Genomic DNA, 19960 nt, shown 5'->3' with positions numbered 1-19960 from the left:
ATGTCAGTATCTGATTTGCCAGCAATAGACTAAAGCTGTGTAGTTCATTGAGTCTCATATTTTTATGAGCTTACAGTTACTGTGCATACACTGAAGGGTAGCGGAGTGTCCAACAGCTGGAATTAATAACACAGAAGAGAAAAAAGTCAGCTGGAGATAGATTTTCAGTGTTTTTATTTCACAAAAAGCTTTTAACTACTTTTCCAATTCTGCAAAAGTTGTTTAGATTCTGGATCACAAACCAATATATTGTTTTTGCTTTTCTTGGCATCTTCGAGAACATTTTTCAGGTTTGTGTCTGAAATCACGTGCAGCTTACCGTGCCAGAATTATAGGCCGCGGCATTGCCCGTGACCCATAGATGTTTAAAATGTCAGAGCTGTAGTTGAGATTACATTTTGGTACGAGGGATTATGATTTAGTAGTTGGAGCAAGAGAATGTACTGTTTTCTTATGTTAATGTTGCCATGAATGCTTGCTCTGCAGAGTGCAGAGCTGTTGGGGAAATAAAAATTAAATTGAGTACCCTTAATTATAAAAACAGACCAAAATGCCTGCTGTGGTGCCTTGGGCATCGTTATCAGAGAAATGGTGGTTTGTGTACTTGTTAATCCCTCCATTGGAGCTCTGCATTCTCTAACTGGCAGTCCAGAGCTTATTTCCAGCGCTGTCGCTGTCGCTTTCCTTTTTTTTCTTCTTTTTTTTTTTGTTTAAATGAAAGCAGTTTTGTATTCTATCCCAGTTTCATCTACACTCTAAACTACAGGTGATTAGAAAATCTGTAACAGTTTATTAAGTATTTTGTCATACATATTTTTTTCCGTTTGCAAATGTGGGAATGTATTCACGAACCTACTGACCGTCGAATAGAAAGTAAACTGTGGGTGACCCAGATGATCAACAGGATGTATGTATTCTGATTGGTGATTGTTTATTCAAAAATACATATGTAAGAAAAACAAGTCTACAGTGAAATTGAAAGGCCAACTCACAGAATGCAGACACTGGTAGCTGTATTTGCATATATTTATTTACAATGCCAATGAAGCTTTTTGATGCTTACAGGGGGAATAACATTTTTGTGTAAACTGGAAGATATGATGATGTCAACCAGAGACATTCTCCTGGGAAATCTAATTTGTAGTGCTTCACTGCGTTTCTAACTCAGTATTTGGAGAATATTTCTCCTACCTTAATGTCTGCCATTTTCTCGTCTGCTTAAGAAGCTCAAAAGATTCTGAAAAGTCTCACGTACTCCCTTTAGGGCTGTTATGTTTTAAGAATGTTTCTCTCTACCATGATCTCATCTTGAGAATGTGACAGTAAATTCTTAAAAAAACAAAAAAACAAACGTTTTATCACTACATACTACTATTGGTCTTTTATATCACAATATAATGTTTGTCATACTTATGAAGTACTGCTTTTCTTGTTAATTATATAACAGAGTTGATTAATCCCACACTTTGCTAAGTGTCTGTTTCACCATTGTGCTCATTATTGTATCAGTTATTAGCAGGCTTTTGATTCCTGAGGATTACTGCTGAGCAGTAACAAATTATTCAATTTTTAGTAACATCATTGTAACATTATTACTTTCTCCTGTAGTGACTTTTGTAATGTCCGAAAGAGCCATTTCTGAAGGCTGTAGTTACTAATGCAGTTCTGGGTAACTTGCCCAGCACAGATGAGGATAAACTTTGTGAGCTTTTTATGTAGAACAGGAAAGTACCCTAATAAATCTCAGTTATATTAAAGCAAAAAGGGTGCTGGAAATATGTTTTAATATATAAAAGTATGATCATACTTAGTTTAACTGAAGTAAGTCAAAAGATTTAAAGTTAAACTCTGTAACTGAATAAAATCAGTGGTTAAAGCCAGCTGCTTATTAAGACTAACTGGTTGATCATGATTAGTTTGGTATTATGCGAGATATTGTGATGTAATTAGTAAACAGAATGATTAAGTAAACTCTTGAGATATCATGCATTTGTTGGAAAGACATTGTATTTGTATTTCTTGTCCCTTTGGACTCCTTGAGAAATGACATTTTCTAAATAATTGGTGTTTTTTGTTATAAACAAAAGCGCATAATAAATTTTCTTTCAGAAGAAAGAAACTTGAGAAGTGCGTGATTGCACGAGTGATGTAGTCAGTAATAAAAACCAAATGCCAACCAAAAGCAAAATGGATGTCTAGAGGATAGCGCGCCAGCAACTGATCTTCAGGAAACTTTTTTTTGGAGGAGGACTGGCACACCGGGCCAAAGTTTTGCCAGTGCTGCTGATTATCATCAGCCACACTTCCCCTCAAGTGCTTTAAAGAGCAGCCACGCAAACCAGCAGGGAGAACCGTCACAGACAAAGGGCCCTCTTTGGCCCTATTCATTTTTGTGTCTGACACCCTCCCACGCACGATTTGAACCCTGTGTGGAATTCCATGCTGAGGGTTCTCTTAACTTGGGGGCAGGGAAGAAATACAGCAGCAGGCTTTGGGATCCCTTCACCTTTCTCCAAATGAATTTCAGCATCTCTGGTGATTTATACTGCTATCAGATAGGAAAAGAGTGCCACAGTGAAGGAAAGTGTTGTGCAGAATTTATAGCATAAGACAACACGAGAGAAATATTAAGACAGAATAATTATGTTGTTTCACTTATTGTATATTCATAATTATCAAAGCCCTAAAATCTTCATTAATAATAACATTTTAGTGCAGTGCAGAAAGCTTTCTTTCATAGACGCCCTGATACACATTCATACTCTCAGGGAAACACTAACTAGTAATTTACCATTACATTCCTTGTAATGTTACAAGAAATAGATAATACCTTGGTAATAACAGTCTGAACAGGCTGTTTGCAGTTTTCTCTCCTTTTAGCGACACACTAACTTTTAGATTTCAAGCTGACGTCTACCAGCAGCTCAAACCATAGAAAATGTATAATGATGGCCTGGTTAAAAGTTGTACTCAACACATGCTGTGTCCTTAAAAAAATGGATCTGAAAACATGAAGATATAAGGATCCTGTAAGACAGAATAATGAAAGTTAGCAATGGCCACAAAAAAAACCTCCATTATGAATGTCTCAGTGTAGCATGACCCTGAATCTGTGTTTTGTAATAGATTTCTTTGCGAGTTGCACTGAGTCAAAGTAAAACTTGTCATAAATCTAGTGGAGAAACTATATTAACTAGACTGAAAAGGGCCTGTGTCAGAATGACGAGATGACTTTATTTTGCTAGCATTAGTTTAGGTTTAATAATTTAAGCTCACATCACTCTACACTCATACTGAAAGTACAGGAGCTCAACCTTCAGTTGATTTATTGGGGTGGTGTTTTATGTTTGTGGCTTCCATCAATATCCATCAGGACCTTTTGAGGTCTAAGCCACTTGCTCGTAATACAGCAGTTCAAAGACAGCACGGACCTATAAGTAACACACTCTCCTGTTTCAGCAGCGGCAGCCAGTAGTTGTCAGGGTTTTCCCTCAAACCCTAAATCACGATTTACGGGGAGACCACAAACACAGAATCATGCGGAGCACAGTCATCTAGTCTTCTCTCCTCTGGTGCTGTTTAGTTTCAAAGTCTGTAGTATAGTATACTTCAGCAGCCCACAATCTGGATTGTCTGTAACTCAGGTCTGTGTCTGGAGCCTGACCCTTTAGCGCAGCATGGGGGTCATGAAATGAGGGGAGTGGGAATCAGATTTCTCGCTTGTCTACAGGAGAGGTGAAGAAAAACATACTTCCATCATTTCAAGAAGCCTTCTCCCCTGAGCTCCACCCCCACCCTTCTAGGCTCACACATGCACACACTTGTACACCTCCAACTCAACTTCCTGCTGTCTCGCCGTGTGCACTTTAGACATGGGGTTGGAGAGTGGGGAAAAAGCAGAGGCAGTCATGGTATGTATTGGGGGGCTGGGGTAATTTTGATGCTTTCAATAGACGTCATCCTTTAAGACCACCATGTAGCCACCAAGCCTGTGTGCACATGCGCCACACAACACCACGTTTACTGTTACCTTAAGGCACTGTGAGGCTTTCTCAAAAAATGCCATTTAGTTAATGTTGGAATTTGTATGCAGTAAACATGGCTGTACTCACTAATAATAGAAGATATACAGTCATTGGTGATATGTAGATTAATAATCTAAAATCGACAAAAAGCCCCAAGCAGAGGTACGTCATGAAACTAACATCAATTTTAAGGAAGGTAAAATTGATGTTTAAAAAAAACCCCCAAAACCCACTAATGTAATGTTCGTATTTTACTTTATGATTTGCATCCTGTGAAAGCACAGATTCATGCTCACTCAATCGCTAACAGCTATACACAGATTTCCTGGATGGCTGGCTCGTGTGCCAGCACCTTGCTGAAATAAAATGCCATTCGGCTTTCCCTTCAGAGCTCCTGAAGAAAACCATTTACAAGCTCATTAAAGCCGCTCATGTTTAAGTGCTGCAGTATGTGGAATTAAGGAATGTGTGCTGTCCTTTTCAGCTACTCAATGCCATCCAGCTGTTTGGTGCCAACCTAGATGACTACCTCCACTTGTTGCTGCCTCCCATTGTCAAGCTCTTTGATGCCCCTGATGTGCCCCTGCAGGCGCGCAAGTAAGCGCTACACCCGTAGTTTTAGTGAGGAATCTAGTGTGATAATAAAAGTCATTCTCACTTAATTTTGCAAATAAAAATGTATTTAGCATCTATCTGATGTCACCACAGAAATGGGAAATTAAAATTAGACCATCACTGTGGTTAAAAGAGGGGAAAAAAGAACAAAGCTAAACATTTTTATGTGTATGTTTTTTATTAAAGAATCCATCTGGCAGCGATGTCAGATTTTTCACATGACTTCTTGGCTATCGGAGCAGGCTGTGTCTCTAAGTCTGTGTCCTACAAACATTTCAGTAAAGCTGAGCATCCTTTGTTTTTCCTCTGTGGCTCAGGGTTGCCTTGGAGACACTGGACCGACTGACAGAGTCCCTGGACTTCACAGACTACGCTTCACGCATTATCCACCCGATCGTTCGGACACTTGACACCACTCCAGAGCTGCGTTCCACTTCCATGGACACCCTGTCCTCACTCGTATTCCAGTTGGGCAAGAAGGTAACCAGAGCTGTCCCTCGGGCTGTCTTTTAGATGTAGATACTATTAACTGTACTTTTCCAGTCTTCCTACTGTTGGCTTCACATGCACTACCCCCCCCCCCCCCCCCCCCCCCCCCCCCCCCCCTAGTTTTATTACTTCCTGCCAGACTGCTGATGTCATTGACCATTACGCAGCATGGGGTGGTGTTTACAGGAGCGGATGAGGTCACATTTACCCCTGCCTGTCCTCTCAAGCCTTCCCCTCCCTTATCCCTCAAACCCCGTGTCGTTAATGTGTAGGGGAAGCTTTTGATCTGAGGTTCATGGAGGTTAGAAACAAGTGCAGGACACCCAGTTATTTACTTTATGGTGAAGGGAAAGCGGTCTCCAGACACACATACACTCTTATGTTTATCCTTCCTCTCTCCTCTTATTTTCAGTATCAGATCTTCATCCCCATGGTGAATAAAGTGATGCTAAAGCACAGGATCAACCACCAGCGTTACGACATACTCATATGTCGGATTGTTAAGGTATGGCTCGCCAGTAAATCCAGATTATTACTACACATTTTTCACACGTCTCGTAGATTATCTGTGAGCTGCCAGTCTTTTATTTCATAACCTCACATGGCACAAGGTGGCCTCACATGGTCAGGCAAAAAATTACATAAGTATAAATAAACATTTCATATTCAGTGCACCATAAGCGAGTCATTACCATGTCTTGTTTATCAACAGTCCCTCAGGAAGGAAATGCACTTCCACTTTCATAAAACGTGTTTTGGGGCCCGGCTCAACAGTTTGAATGTGTGTGGCCTGCATGTGTGTGGCCTGCATGTGTTTGTTTATGTTTGTTTTTGTGCCTATCAGGGCTATACTCTGGCAGAGGAGGAAGAAGACCCTCTAATTTTCCAGCATCGCCAGGTTCGTGGTAACCAAGGTGACGCTTTGGTCAGCGGACCAGTAGAGGCGGGGCCTATGAAGAAGCTCCACGTCAGCACTACTGCACTCCAGAAGGTTGGAAGGAACAGTTGGCATTTTTTTTCCCCCCATGATTAAAGACATGCACACGTCCAATGTTTATATCGGTGGCAGTGTTGCAGGTGTTTCATTTGTGTACAGCAAGCAGTGCTGAAAGCCGTAGTTCAATTGTGGTGAGGATGTATGAGTCAACAAACTGGTGATAAATTAACGGAACAACGTCGTCATATGAGCAGAACACCACAATCAGTGTGTATATTTGACTGCAGAAAACAAAGGATTACCCGCTGATTTGATGATAGTTTACAGAGTGGTGGCAGACTGGCCTGTGGACCGATAAATTACACAGCGCTCTTCACTACCATCATCAAGATAATAATAAAAAAAATCTCACAGCTTACATTATAGTCAGATTATCCCATACACATTAAATGTGAAAACTTTGCGTCCACATATTTGTTCTGAAATTGATGATTTCTGACACTGGAAAGGCTTGGGGAGCTGCCAGGAAGGTGTCCAAAGATGATTGGCTGGAGTGGCTGAGGCGCTTGAGTGTTGTCCTGCTCAAAGAGTCATCCTCCCCAGCTCTGCGCTCGTGCTGGTCACTGGCTCAGACCTACATCCCTCTTGCCAGGTAAATGCAAACATAATTCCTTATGAAGCATGTACATAAAATCTGAAGCTCTGTCTTTGCAGTCACTACTGCCAAAAGATTCTCAGCTATCAGTAGTGCAAAACTGGTCAAACTTGACAATGTCAAAGGTGACTGTATGTAGCTGTATGAAAAGCAGAGTTACTAAAATGCTAAAAAAAAAAAAAAAAAAAAAAAAAAACCGTGTAAAAGCACAAACACCTGTTTATTCTGTGATCATTTTTACAACTTTTAGAATGATCTTGCTACTGCAAAATACTTGAATATTTTAATGTTGTTTTAATGACAATATGTTGTTTTTGTTGACCCCAGAGACTTGTTCAATGCAGCTTTCCTCTCATGTTGGTCTGAGCTGAGTGAGGACCAGCAGGATGAGCTGATCCGCAGCATTGAGTTAGCGCTCACATCTCAAGACATTGCTGAGGTCACACAGACTTTGCTCAACTTGGCAGAGTTCATGGAGCACAGCGATAAGGTTAGCAGTGACCTGATAACCTAATTAAACTAATAGCTGTGCTATTGTTTAGACATACATGTTTTTAGGGTCCTTGCAGATGTGAACAGACTCTCAAACAGCATTTTCAAAATTAAATTCTAATCCTCAAAATTTTTATATTAGCCAGAGTATTTTTTTCTACATCAATCAGGTTTTGCTTCGTTAAAGATTGTAATAAAAATGTCTCTCAAAAATCAAAGTAGGTTTAATGTTTTTAACTCTTGCTCAAATACAGGGAGTGCAGAATTATTAGGCAAATGAGTATTTTGTCCACATCATCCTCTTCATGCATGTTGTCTTACTCCAAGCTGTATAGACTCGAAAGCCTACTACCAATTAAGCATATTAGGTGATGTGCATCTCTGTAATGAGAAGGGGTGTGGTCTAATGACATCAACACCCTATATCAGGTGTGCATAATTATTAGGCAACGTCCTTTCCTTTGGCAAAATGGGTCAAAAGAAGGACTTGACAGGCTCAGAAAAGTCAAAAATAGTGAGATATCTTGCAGAGGGATGCAGCAGTCTCAAAATTGCAAAGCTTCTGAAGCGTGATCATCGAACAATCAAGCGTTTCATTCAAAATAGCCAACAGGGTCGCAAGAAGCGTGTGGAAAAACCAAGGCGCAAAATAACTGCCCATGAACTGAGAAAAGTCAAGCGTGCAGCTGCCAAGATGCCACTTGCCACCAGTTTGGCCATATTTCAGAGCTGCAACATCACTGGAGTGCCCAAAAGCACAAGGTGTGCAATACTCAGAGACATGGCCAAGGTAAGAAAGGCTGAAAGACGACCACCACTGAACAAGACACACAAGCTGAAACGTCAAGACTGGGCCAAGAAATATCTCAAGACTGATTTTTCTAAGGTTTTATGGACTGATGAAATGAGAGTGAGTCTTGATGGGCCAGATGGATGGGCCCGTGGCTGGATTGGTAAAGGGCAGAGAGCTCCAGTCCGACTCAGACGCCAGCAAGGTGGAGGTGGAGTACTGGTTTGGGCTGGTATCATCAAAGATGAGCTTGTGGGGCCTTTTCGGGTTGAGGATGGAGTCAAGCTCAACTCCCAGTCCTACTGCCAGTTTCTGGAAGACACCTTCTTCAAGCAGTGGTACAGGAAGAAGTCTGCATCCTTCAAGAAAAACATGATTTTCATGCAGGACAATGCTCCATCACACGCGTCCAAGTACTCCACAGCGTGGCTGGCAAGAAAGGGTATAAAAGAAGAAAAACTAATGACATGGCCTCCTTGTTCACCTGATCTGAACCCCATTGAGAACCTGTGGTCCATCATCAAATGTGAGATTTACAAGGAGGGAAAACAGTACACCTCTCTGAACAGTGTCTGGGAGGCTGTGGTTACTGCTGCACGCAATGTTGATGGTGAACAGATCAAAACACTGACAGAATCCATGGATGGCAGGCTTTTGAGTGTCCTTGCAAAGAAAGGTGGCTATATTGGTCGCTGATTTGTTTTTGTTTTGTTTTTGAATGTCAGAAATGTATATTTGTGAATGTGGAGATGTTATATTGGTTTCACTGGTAAAAATAACTAATTGAAATGGGTATATATTTGTTTTTTGTTAAGTTGCCTAATAATTATGCACAGTAATAGTCACCTGCACACACAGATATCCCCCTAAAATAGCTAAAACTAAAAAAACTAAAAACTACTTCCAAAAACATTCAGCTTTGATATTAATGAGTTTTGTGGGTTCATTGAGAACATGGTTGTTGTTCAATAATAAAATTATTCCTCAAAAATACAACTTGCCTAATAATTCTGCACTCCCTGTAATTAGTCATATTCTTAATTTGATTTTAAAAGTTTATAGCGTCAGTGTATGTCGGTCTAAATTGAGAAGTATAATTGGAAATTCATCTGTTTTAAATTAATCCACAACACAAAGTGTGAAAAATAAATGCCTTTGCAGCCCCACTGCACATGTGTTTATGATGTTGAGATAATATTCTTCTCACAGCATTTTAGAACTTAATTTTCATTGTGAAAATAATACAGATATTTTATTCGGTTCACTTAATTATTTCTGCCATCAACATCACAAAATTTAATTCACTTTTTATCAGTTTATGTCTCTTCCAGAAAAGACAAGCACTACAGCAGATATAGATGTGGAGACATGATACTCATTTGCTGTTATTTGTTCGTCTACTTATTTGCACAGTCGCATGCAGCATTATATTAACAGTAAGAAAAAGATTAACTCCAGAAACACAGAAACGTGTTAACCTTTTGATAAAATAAGAACTTTAGACTTGGCATAATAATAATGATGCTGTTACATTAAGGACTGTGAATGTTGTGGTTGGGCTGTGATTTCAGTTTCAATATGCTCCTCGGCAACGAGCCCACCGTCGAAGAATGATGTATTCTTCATAGTTGGATAATCAGAGCCAGTGGAATGATTGTCATTTAGAGTTATTTATTATATACAATTTCCTTTTCCAGGGCCCTCTGCCCCTCAGAGACGATAACGGCATTGTGCTGCTCGGTGAGAGAGCTGCCAAATGCCGTGCCTATGCCAAGGCACTGCATTACAAAGAGCTGGAGTTTCAGAAGGGACCAACCCCCCTTATCCTGGAGTCTCTTATCAGGTAGGAGGTGTGAAGAAGCTCAGAAGTGAATGTGTTATTTTTATGAATAACAGCCACAGCTTACCTGAATAGGGTAATTAAAAAAGCATGTCGTGGTCCACTTAACTTTTTTGTTTGTGTAATTTAACAGGACCTCAGCCCAGTTACTGCAGTGTAGGTTATCGCTTAGAACAAACATTACACCACCCCTGAGGAGTCAGTTTTTCAATCTAATAAATAAAGAAAAAATATATTAAGCATATCCTCCTCTCCCACAAGCCTTTGATATCTTCTGTCAACTTTTCCATCCCCTTTTCTCATCTTTCTTTATTTCTACGCCTTTGGCATTGCATGGAAAAATCTGTTTTGCAGGCATCTAATTGGAAGCTTGCCTCCTTTTCATCTGTGAGTGTCTGGACTTGTGTTTCTCTGAGGCCTGTTTTCAATTTCTCGGAAGCCTTGATCATGATGAATGATGGAAGCCGGCACTCTGGTGTTTTCAATATCCCCATCTGGTTCTCACCTCTCCAGGATTTCCCATAAAAGATCTAGACGCCAGTGTGCAGAAAGCACTGCGAAAACCTCTTTTTACTGAGTCGCGGCTGTATTAGGGGAAAAATATGTTTCATATCTGATGCATACTTTTTGATGACAAGGAGTTTTGTCATAGCCGTTTCGGTGCCTGAGTCATTGTGTTTGTAAGTGACATTGGAACTGATCATTTCATTCTTTCATATGGATATTCAGTTAAAATAGTTAGTTTATGGTAATACATCTGTGACCGCTACAAATGATGTGTGAGGGATTTTTAGAAAATCCACCGAATTAATTTGTGGTTTGACTATGTTCTTAGTAGGCACAGAAGTATCGAATATAGCCAGGAAACTTGTCACATTTTCCCCTTTATTCCTAACAAGAGAGGAATGCTGCTAATTTAGCAATTTGCATTTATTTGTAGAAGTCTATCATGCAGTGTTAATATATGTGAATCATGTGATAGTCTTTGGTTCGGATTTGTTAATATTATGTATTAAAAAATATTGAATTTGTCATTATTTGGGAGAATGGGGTAAAAGAAAGCTGTGTGATGGGTATCGTAAAGGTATCTTGGAGATAAGTGCTTAATAAGTGCTAATACATATAAATGTGGTTGATCTGTCATAGTTGTAACAGTAGAGGCCAGGCATTGTTGCATCTAAACCATGTGTTGGTAATTTTTCTGTAGCCTTAGTGTTATGGGTACCATGGAAATGCTTGGAAATTGAGTCTTGAATAAAACGTAGCATGTTGTTGAGATGCACAAAAGACTGCACGATGTTGGGTAAAATATCATCTTATGCTACCCAGCCAGTGTGGCTTTTGTTTGTTAATACCAGCTGCAGTAGCTTAGCTTAGCTGGGTTTGTTTTTACCTTGTGAGTCTGCGTGCGTATCGTGTGTCTTATAGGGGGTACAACCATGACACTGGTTTAGAGTACTTTGACAGGTGTTTATATGGTATGTTTGTCTGTCCAGATTTCTGTAGACAGATTGTGTCAGCATAATAGTTAGAGTTTACAAATACATTTGGGCTGACTCTTGAGCAATAAGTACTCATGTAACAATGAAGTAATTCTTAAATAATTGTCATATTGTAGATGGTACTGCATTACATTCCTGAGTCAGGAATATTGACAGGGATAATGCATTTGATCCCCCTGCAAGATGGTCTAGTTTTTTTTTTTTTTCTTCCACTGGGAAGTTTTGATGGACTTGGATTAGGATAAAGAGATGTCGTCATCATCTCAGGTTGGTAACTTTTAATCTACCTGTCTTGTCTCTCCCTGTGCTTTCACCCTCTTGGGTTCTGGTCCAACCAAGGCGATAGTAATAAAAGTATGGAGTATAATGCACAACCCCAATTCCAGAATGTCGGGATGCTACGTAAAGTCTCACGAAAACAGAATGCTGTGAGTTGCAAATCTCACAAACCCTTATTTTATTTGTAATGGAACATAGAAAACATATCAAATCTTTTGAGACATTTTACTGTTTGATTAAAAATCTTAGCTTGTTTTTAATTTAATAAACATGTCTCAAAGTTGTGATGGGAGCAACAACAGGCTGGAAAAGTAAGAGTTACTAGAGCAAAAGAGCTGGGGGAATATTTTGCAGCTAATGAGTTTAATTGGTAACAGGTCAGTAGCATGAATCTTGGAGAGGCAAAGTTCCTCAGAATTAAAGATGGGGAGAGGTTTAACAATCTGCAAAAAACAAACAGTTTCTACGAATTATAGAACAATTTGAGATTTGTCTTCCTTGATGTGAAATTGTAAAGACCAATCTCATCATTTCCTGTAGAAATGATCCAGAGAACATGGAGAAAACTGTGCACAAGGGACAAAACTGAAAATCAATATTCTGTGATGGAAATCACTGTATGGGCTCAGGAACACTTCCAGAAATCATTCTCTGTGATCACAGTTCACCTCATCCACAAATGCAGGTTAAAGATGCAATAGTGAAGAAAAGAAACCATATGTGAACATGATCCAGAAACTATGTCTGCTCTGGGTCAAAGCTCATTTAGAATTCAAAAGCCTGCATCTCTGATGATATGGGAGCGCAGTAATGTTTAGGAAACTGGCAACTTGCACATTTGGAAAGGCAAATCAACACTGAGAGGTGCATACAGGATTTAGAGCAACATATGCTCCCATCCAGACAACAGATTTTTCAGGGAGGACCTTATATATTTCAGCAAGACAATGCTGAACCACATACAGGAGATCCTACTATAATATGGCTTCATAGTTGAAGAGTCCAAGTGCTGAACTGGCCTGACTGCAGTCCACACCTTTCACCAATTGAAAACAGTTTGGAGCGTCATGATATTTAAAAAAAATCCCCCAAAGAAGATCCAGGACCGTTGAGCAGCTTGAGTCCTATATCGGACATGAGTGAGACTACATGTCTCGCCTAAGAGTCCAGAAACTTGACTGGTTAAAAGAAGAGGGATTTTACACAGTGGTAAACATAGCTGTGCCCCAACTTTTGAGACGTTTTACTGCCATCACATTCAAAAGATGAAAACACAGCTTTTCCAAAGGTAGTGTTTATTGCACAATCCCTATATTTCAATTGAGAAGTACACAATGAAATGCCTGTAGTTCTACCTTAACATAAAATCTGCATTTCAGGTAAAAAAAAAAAAAAAATCTTGCTGAAGGAGCTGTCTTCATTAAATATTAAACAACACTTTTGGCAGACCTGTCACTGAAGTTTAAATCCCCTAGGAAAATAGGAAAAAAAAAATCTATTTATTGAAGCGACTTTCTTAAATAGAACGTGCTAAACATTAGAATTCCTCCAAGAGCAACAATGTTTATGTCAATAGTAACTGGCCTCTTATTGTGGTATAGTTCACCACCGTTTAAGGTCATCTTTTGTGGTGGAGCCACATGCTTAAACACATTCTAACCCTTAAAATAGATAGACCTTGTTTGTTTTAAGCGACCTTTATTCTGGTATGGCCATTTCATTCGAAGGGAAAAGATAAATGTCCAGGTTTAATTAGATGTTTACCCTGACGAATATTTCACCTTGCTAAAGGAATCTGTCATGCCATTGTTATGATTCTGAGTAATCACAAGACTGAGCCTGTGTAGGCCGTGCTAGCTCTCAGTCGGTATAATCTAAAAAAATCTTTGTTATCCTAACCAAATGATGTTATTGTTGTCATGGTAACAAAGCTAAAGGCATTTAAGTAAATAGAGCGTGGGTGTGTGGTTGTGTAGTTGTGTAGTCTTCTTTCATCTGTTTGGGTTAGGTGGCATGGGACCTCTGGCTGGGATGTCAGAAGTCAGAGGTCAGTGGCTCAAGGCAAATATGTAGCCATTATTGGACACGAGTGGACATAAGACCTTGACTCGTTCCGAGACTTCTTCGAGTTTGTCAGAATACCTATGCTGTTTGCTGAGTGAAGGAATGAATAGGCTGACATGGAATTCTATGTTTAAAAAATATTTTTTATTTTCTACCACATAAAAGAACATAATTACAGAACTGTACACATTTTACAAATCACACATTTTCCTCATGAAGGTTTATTGTTTGAAGTGAATGAAGAAAAAGAAATGGAGCATCATTGATAGGACCGATCCCTCACAACAGCTCACAAAGAAATGGTAGTCTGGCAGTCTCTATAGATTTATAGATGAATTAGAAGTTTCCAATGGTCCTTGCTTGTTATAACTGAAAATACATCCCAAGTGCATTCAAGACAAATGACTGAAAGAATAAAATTCCAGTTACCCACAGGGGAGAGTGTTGAAAAGGCATCTAGGAAAGCTTTTAAAAAATAAAATATCTTATATCTGATAAATACACACAATTAACTACAATTTACAATCAAAACATGAGAAAAACATTACACATTCATCTGACTGAAATCGAGCCAAACCATTACAAACAACCTTATCACTTCGTTCGCAGTCCAGGAAAAGCCACAGTTTGGTAGAACAGTTAAACGGGTATTATTGAGAACTCTCTTTATTCATGCGTATGATCTCGATCCAGAAAAAACAGCCGAAACACTTATGACTAAAAATTAACTGGTCGGACCTTCATCTCCACCTTCTTGAGGGAGTAGGTGGGTCCATGCCAGCTGTACCAAGTTATCCCATCTTGGTTCTTATCTTGGTTCTTTATGTGGTTACCGTAGCGATAATAAACACCGTTCAAATTTGAGTCAGTGCAGCAGTTGTACCAGTACCCACCTGGAAGTAAGAATTGGATTAATGGCAGCACATAACAGCCTTTCTTATCTGCTGTAGACGACTGGATTGGTTTTGTAAGATTTTCTCATATGTCTTACCTTTGCGCCGGGCTGCACAGTCGTCCAAACATTTGTCATTGTCTTTGTTCATGGTGCTGAAGTTGGTGTTGTTGTGGTACCGCAGAGAGTCTCCAGCATTTCCACTGTAGTTGGCAAGGAAGAGCTTGTAGCTGTTGAGCTCATTACTGACTGTGAAAAAGCCATACTCGGCATAGCGTTTTACTCCTTCCCAGTCCTGCATTGGAAAACATATAACACGATTTAGAGAATGACAGTGACAGAAACAGAATATTTGCTTTTGTGGTCTGCCTAATGTCTTTTCGAATCAGTTTGATTTATTGCTAGTTCAAGTATGGTGTAAAGTGATTTTTATGCCCTCTTGCTTTTAGCCATGAAGTGGCTTTTACATGGTTTATGTATTCTTGCTCTCCTGTGTGATGGTCCCAACACTTACCTCCATATCAATCCTAAGTGTACTTGGCTGCCTTGTTAGGCGGAAGATGTTGTCATTGCCCAGCCAGAAGTCTCCACGGATGGATCCAAATCCTTGTTTGTACTGCTTCCAGTCACGGTTAAAGGATGTGAGGCCAACACTTCGCCTCTGAATCACAGTCCAGCCACCTCCATTTGTCTCCATATCACAGAAGAGCTGGGAAAAAACAAAGCCTGTAATTTAGCTGGCTTTTCAAAAAGCTGAAAAAAGCCTCTGATAACTCCCCCCCCCCCCCTCCAAAAAAAAAAAAAAGAAAAAAAAAGAAAAAACAACCCACATGCAAGAGTGCTGAAACTTACGGTGAATTCGGGTGTTCCCAGAAACTCATCTTTAGGCAGCTTGTACTCGCCAGAGATCTTGTAGTTCTTGCTGTAGAGTGATGCACAGTCATATATGGCTTCTGGAAAAAGGAATATCCCAAGTTATGCTAAAACCATATGCAGATCCATGAGCTTTCATCGTTTTTAAAACATGTGATACCTATAAATTACAGTTTTCAGGGTATCTGAGGAATTGGACAGAGAAAAAAAGAGACTTTTCTTTTTCGCCCCATGCCCCAAAAGAAAAATAGATCAAAGAAGAATGAGACATGCACAGCATGCTGAGAGTTTTTCATAGCTGCACCTTTTACTCCTGTCCCAGTATAGTGATGCCTTTAAGATTACGGTGGAGCAAAGAAGCCAAAACTTAAAGATATGGAAACCTTCCACTTCTAATCACTGCAGCCTTTCCTGTTCTGTTCTCTTGTTTCTGATTTACTTTACAAAGGTCTGTGTGTTCTCTCTGCCAATGACATGAATGCGGTCCCTTTAGACCACACAGTAAAACGTGAAATAATAAACAACGTAATGCCTGGATAACCACTCCGCGGCAGCCAGTGCTGATTAGTGGTGTGTTGAAGTCGAATTGAACGGTGGATATGATGTGGCTTTGATGGAGCTCATTACTGACAACCCTGCAGATGGGATTGTGCAGCTCTAAATGACTGGTTTTTAGTACTGTGGGGCAGCTCAGAGAAGTGCGGCACTGTAATTTCCCTCACGACTAATTCACAGCAGGTGTCTCAGATCCTGAAAGGCTGATTATAGTGTTTTGCAGCAAAAATAAATACATGATGATAATGTGTGCAGAATAGTTTATAGTGAAGTGACTTTGTTTTGTCTACTTTTAAATATGAGCACCCTTCCCAATAAAAAGAAGCTTTTATGATATATTAAAATGATACTAAACTATTCAAAACCAAACTTATACCGTCTGGAAATGTTGAGAGGTGAAATGGGTCTGTTTAAAATTTGGTGTTTGAAACAAGAAATAAGAGCAAGAATGAGCGTTTTCATAGCATCTGTTTTAGGGTATAGAGACAGTATGGTCAAACTCTCCAGATGATGGAGTGTTAATACTCACCTGATGAAGTCTTAGGAGCAGACTGTGCAGTTTGCAGCTGCATGATCTCCACACGGTTGTTGATCTCAGAGTACTTGCTCTCTGCCTCTGTGACTCGGACGTCTTGCTGTCGACTCTGCTGGTCCAGATCTAGTATTTGCTTCACAAGTTTCTTCATGTCTGTCTCCTGCTTGCGACTCAGCTCCTCAAAGAGGCTGGTGAGATTGGCCACTTGAACTTTGAGAGAGCGTACCTCGTCGCAGCACTGACCCTTGGAAGGCTTTGGAAGCGCCTGTCTCTTCCTGAGATTTTGAGCCCATGTCTCTGCAAGCAAGAGCAGTGCAACCTCTAAAACAACTATACTCAAGTTGATTTTTGCCATTTTTAAAAGTCAAAGTTCTGGATCTTCTCGCAGCCTCTGGCTGTTTTGATTGGTTGCTGCTAAAAAGGAATCTCTCTCTGTAGATGGTTCTCTCTTGGAATACGAAAAAGATGCAAGCTCACTGCAGCTATCTGAAGTTTTGTCCAGTTGAGTTGGAGCTCTCCTTTGACCACTTGCTCACTCAGGCTGTCTTATTACCTCAGTGAAGCCCTCCTCTGCTTGAGCATCTTAAATATTGTATGGGTCCTCCCCCTCTCCCCCCTTCCACTGACCCTCTCCAACCTTCAGGGTGGAGGACCTTTCACGTTCCTCCTCCCCCCTGCACCCCTCTACTTCACCCCTCATCTTACTTTCACTCATACTGGGGAAGCTTTGCCACATTTTTACTTGCTTTGTCAGGTGTTAAATGTTTCTGGGAAGTCATTTTTTTTATTCCCTTTGCCTGGAAGAACCACATAAGGACCTGGGCAAATAAACAACGCTACTGTCTGAACCTGCGGCGCTTAACTGGAAATGCAGACTGTTTAAAAGATTTAACTACATTTGATTTTAATTTATTCAGCTATATACACTAATGAGATTAAAACATTTGAATACTTGTTTTAAACGTTAGTACATCTGTAGGTAATTTCTTCCCCACATTTAAAACACTTTACGTTAATGACAGTTTTTACGATATCCTTGAGGGTTGAAGTCACTAAGCATTCTTAATTGTAGGTTAAGTGTTCTGTTCATGCTACCCTTTTTGGCACATGGCAGATGTTAATGCCAAGCGGGTTTCAGTGTCAGATTTCAAAGGCGTGTTGATACAGGGGAAAACCTTCAGGATAAAATCTGATCAAATACAGTTTGTAGTAAAAGCTGGAAGAAATGTTTAGGATAAGGCAGGTGGAATAGTGGGAGTATTTTGTCTACATGTGTAAATGCTTAACATTTTGCCATCACATATGCAGCGTATTTCTTAAATAAGTTTAGATGGTGTACCCATCAAAGAACAACAGAACAAAAAAATGAAGTCATACTGTTATGGCTTTTATTATCAGCAGAAGGGGCAGCGTGCTTGTGTTTTCACTTCACTAATCAATTCCATGCCTTTAAGTATGTTTTCAACTTGTAGATATGGAAACTCATCAAGCATTAGAAAGTACAGGAAACATTACAATCAGTCAAACATGCAGTCTGGATTAGGTTTCTGTATTAAATTAGAAACAATAATTAAAAGCATATTTCAGCTCAGTTAAAGTCTGGTGTCAAGTAGATGCATACAGTGTAGCATGTGGGTTAATTACCTAAGGGATTAATTTAGTTGAATTAAATTTTATTTATGTAGCGCCAAATCACTACGATGGTCGCCTCAAGGTGCTTTATCTTTATAATAATAGAGAGAAAACCCAGACAATAAGATGAGCCTCTAAGAATAAGCACTTGGCAACAGTGGGAGGGAAAAACCTCCTTTTAACAGGAAGAAACCTCTGGTAGAACAGGGCTTAAGGAGAGGCAGCCATGTGTTGCGACTTGCCAGGGATGAGTGGAGGATTACAGTTTATGCTTGTCGTTATCAGTTCTTCAGGAAAGAGTGATTTATTTCTTTTTTTCCTTTTGATTTTTTTTCTTTGATACCTGTTGTTGAAGACAACAAGTTGAATGCATCATGCGTGAGTATAACGAGTTTTGGGTTGTGATGATGTCACAGTATTACACACCTTAACATGAGCGTTACAGTTGGGAGTTGGATTTTCAGTGCATTTGTGGAGGGTACAAACTCTTTACCCAGCGAGTCTTGCCCGTGCTTTGCGGGTTGAACCACTAGATACAGCCTGCTGCTGAATGAGGTGTGTTTGCCTGACTTAATAACAGTGTTTGCAAAACTCCTGCTTCTGGTTTGTCTTTTAAAATTTCTAACATTCCAGTCACTGGATGGGGCTGAAAATAATGCCTCTCAGGGAGGTGCTTTTATGTCCCGTTTCTGTGGAATTTCTCTTTCTTCCCTGATGTGCTGCCATCCCTGCCAACCTACAGGACACACAGGTGTTGGGAAGCAGCCTCAAGGGTATTTGTGGGGTTTCTTGAGGTGCCAGATCGTGCTTATGGGCATTAAGATAGTATATGAGGCATGCCTTCTGTGATAGTTATGTATGATAATTACCAGGCAAAAGAAATTAAGTGTTTTATGCTGAAATAGAAGGAGCTGTGATAACTGAGACATTTCTGAGAGTTCTTACTTTGAACTTTATGGCTTTTTCCTTCCCCACATGGACTGGAGTGAACTGTCTGGAAAAGGCATACAAGTTCATCAGCTAATAATCATACTTTACCAATGTTAAAGTACAATTTTTGTACATCTAAGGACCCTTGTGTTTGCCTTAAATTTAATTATAAAGGGAAATTATAATTTTATTATCTGGGCATCTACCTCTAAGTAGAGTGCTGCAATAAATCAATGCTGAAGTGCTACTATTTGACTCAATGATGCTTAAGAATGATGGTCTGTTGATTTTATTTTAATTTTCATGTAAATGAAGAACATACCTATATATTGGGGAAAGCAAAGTTTAGGGATCCCAAACTTAATGCCGTCTCCATGTCTGGACGTTAGCATTGCAAACAGAGCGCAGACAGGCAGAAGATTTACTTGATACCAAAGACCAATTCATATTTTATAAATTGTAAAGTCTGGAAGCATAAAGCTGCAAATTGTGGTGCCGATAGAGTGAATGGAATATTACAAACATGGAGCTAAAATGAGAAGTGACACTTTGTGGCGTTTCAGGTTTTATTACATAATCTCGCACCACCACACTGAAAACGTTTCTTGCTTCAGGAGGGACACAGAAATCCTCCAAATGTTTGGCGTGTGTCCTTTCCCAGTTCTCATTTGGTCAGACGATCAAATAAGGAAACAGTTTAGCTCGTTCTGCTCATCGTCAACTTTGTTATCACGTGGGACTGTGGTTTGGACCACAAATAAATTTTTTTAAAAACCTTTCTTCAAATTCCAAAATATGATATAATTGTCAGGTGATCATCTGTTGCTCTCACGTGTGATGTATGTATGTTTTTTG

The 19960-nt window shown here is 39.7% G+C and overlaps 2 protein-coding genes across 3 annotated transcripts in view; one reads left to right on the top strand and one right to left on the bottom strand.

Annotated features, from left to right (window-relative positions):
• Positions 1-19960, top strand: part of mtor (mechanistic target of rapamycin kinase) — a 76596-nt gene that overhangs the window by 15283 nt on the left and 41353 nt on the right. For both annotated transcript variants that reach the window (XM_084918356.1, XM_084918355.1), the window contains exons 22-28: positions 4510-4622; positions 4958-5120; positions 5542-5634; positions 5974-6120; positions 6576-6718; positions 7049-7211; positions 9701-9846. In XM_084918356.1, coding sequence (XP_084774482.1) covers positions 4510-4622; positions 4958-5120; positions 5542-5634; positions 5974-6120; positions 6576-6718; positions 7049-7211; positions 9701-9846 — 968 coding nt within the window. The remainder of the gene's footprint in view (positions 1-4509; positions 4623-4957; positions 5121-5541; positions 5635-5973; positions 6121-6575; positions 6719-7048; positions 7212-9700; positions 9847-19960) is intronic.
• On the bottom strand, positions 13821-17109 carry angptl7 (angiopoietin-like 7). The gene is made up of 5 exons (XM_084918357.1): positions 16538-17109; positions 15433-15533; positions 15095-15289; positions 14680-14875; positions 13821-14581 (listed from the first exon to the last, which is right to left on the bottom strand). The coding sequence occupies exons 1-5, from the start codon at positions 16896-16898 to the stop codon at positions 14406-14408; spliced, it is 1029 nt and encodes a 342-aa protein (XP_084774483.1). The 5' UTR covers positions 16899-17109; the 3' UTR covers positions 13821-14405.

Source organism: Perissodus microlepis, chromosome 20 (genome assembly GCF_051167445.1).
Source record: "Perissodus microlepis isolate ML-2025 ecotype Zambia chromosome 20, ASM5116744v1, whole genome shotgun sequence".
Taxonomy (NCBI): Eukaryota; Metazoa; Chordata; class Actinopteri; order Cichliformes; family Cichlidae; genus Perissodus; species Perissodus microlepis.
Note: the sequence above shows the minus strand (reverse complement) of the source record. Positions and strands in the feature narration are given on the sequence as shown.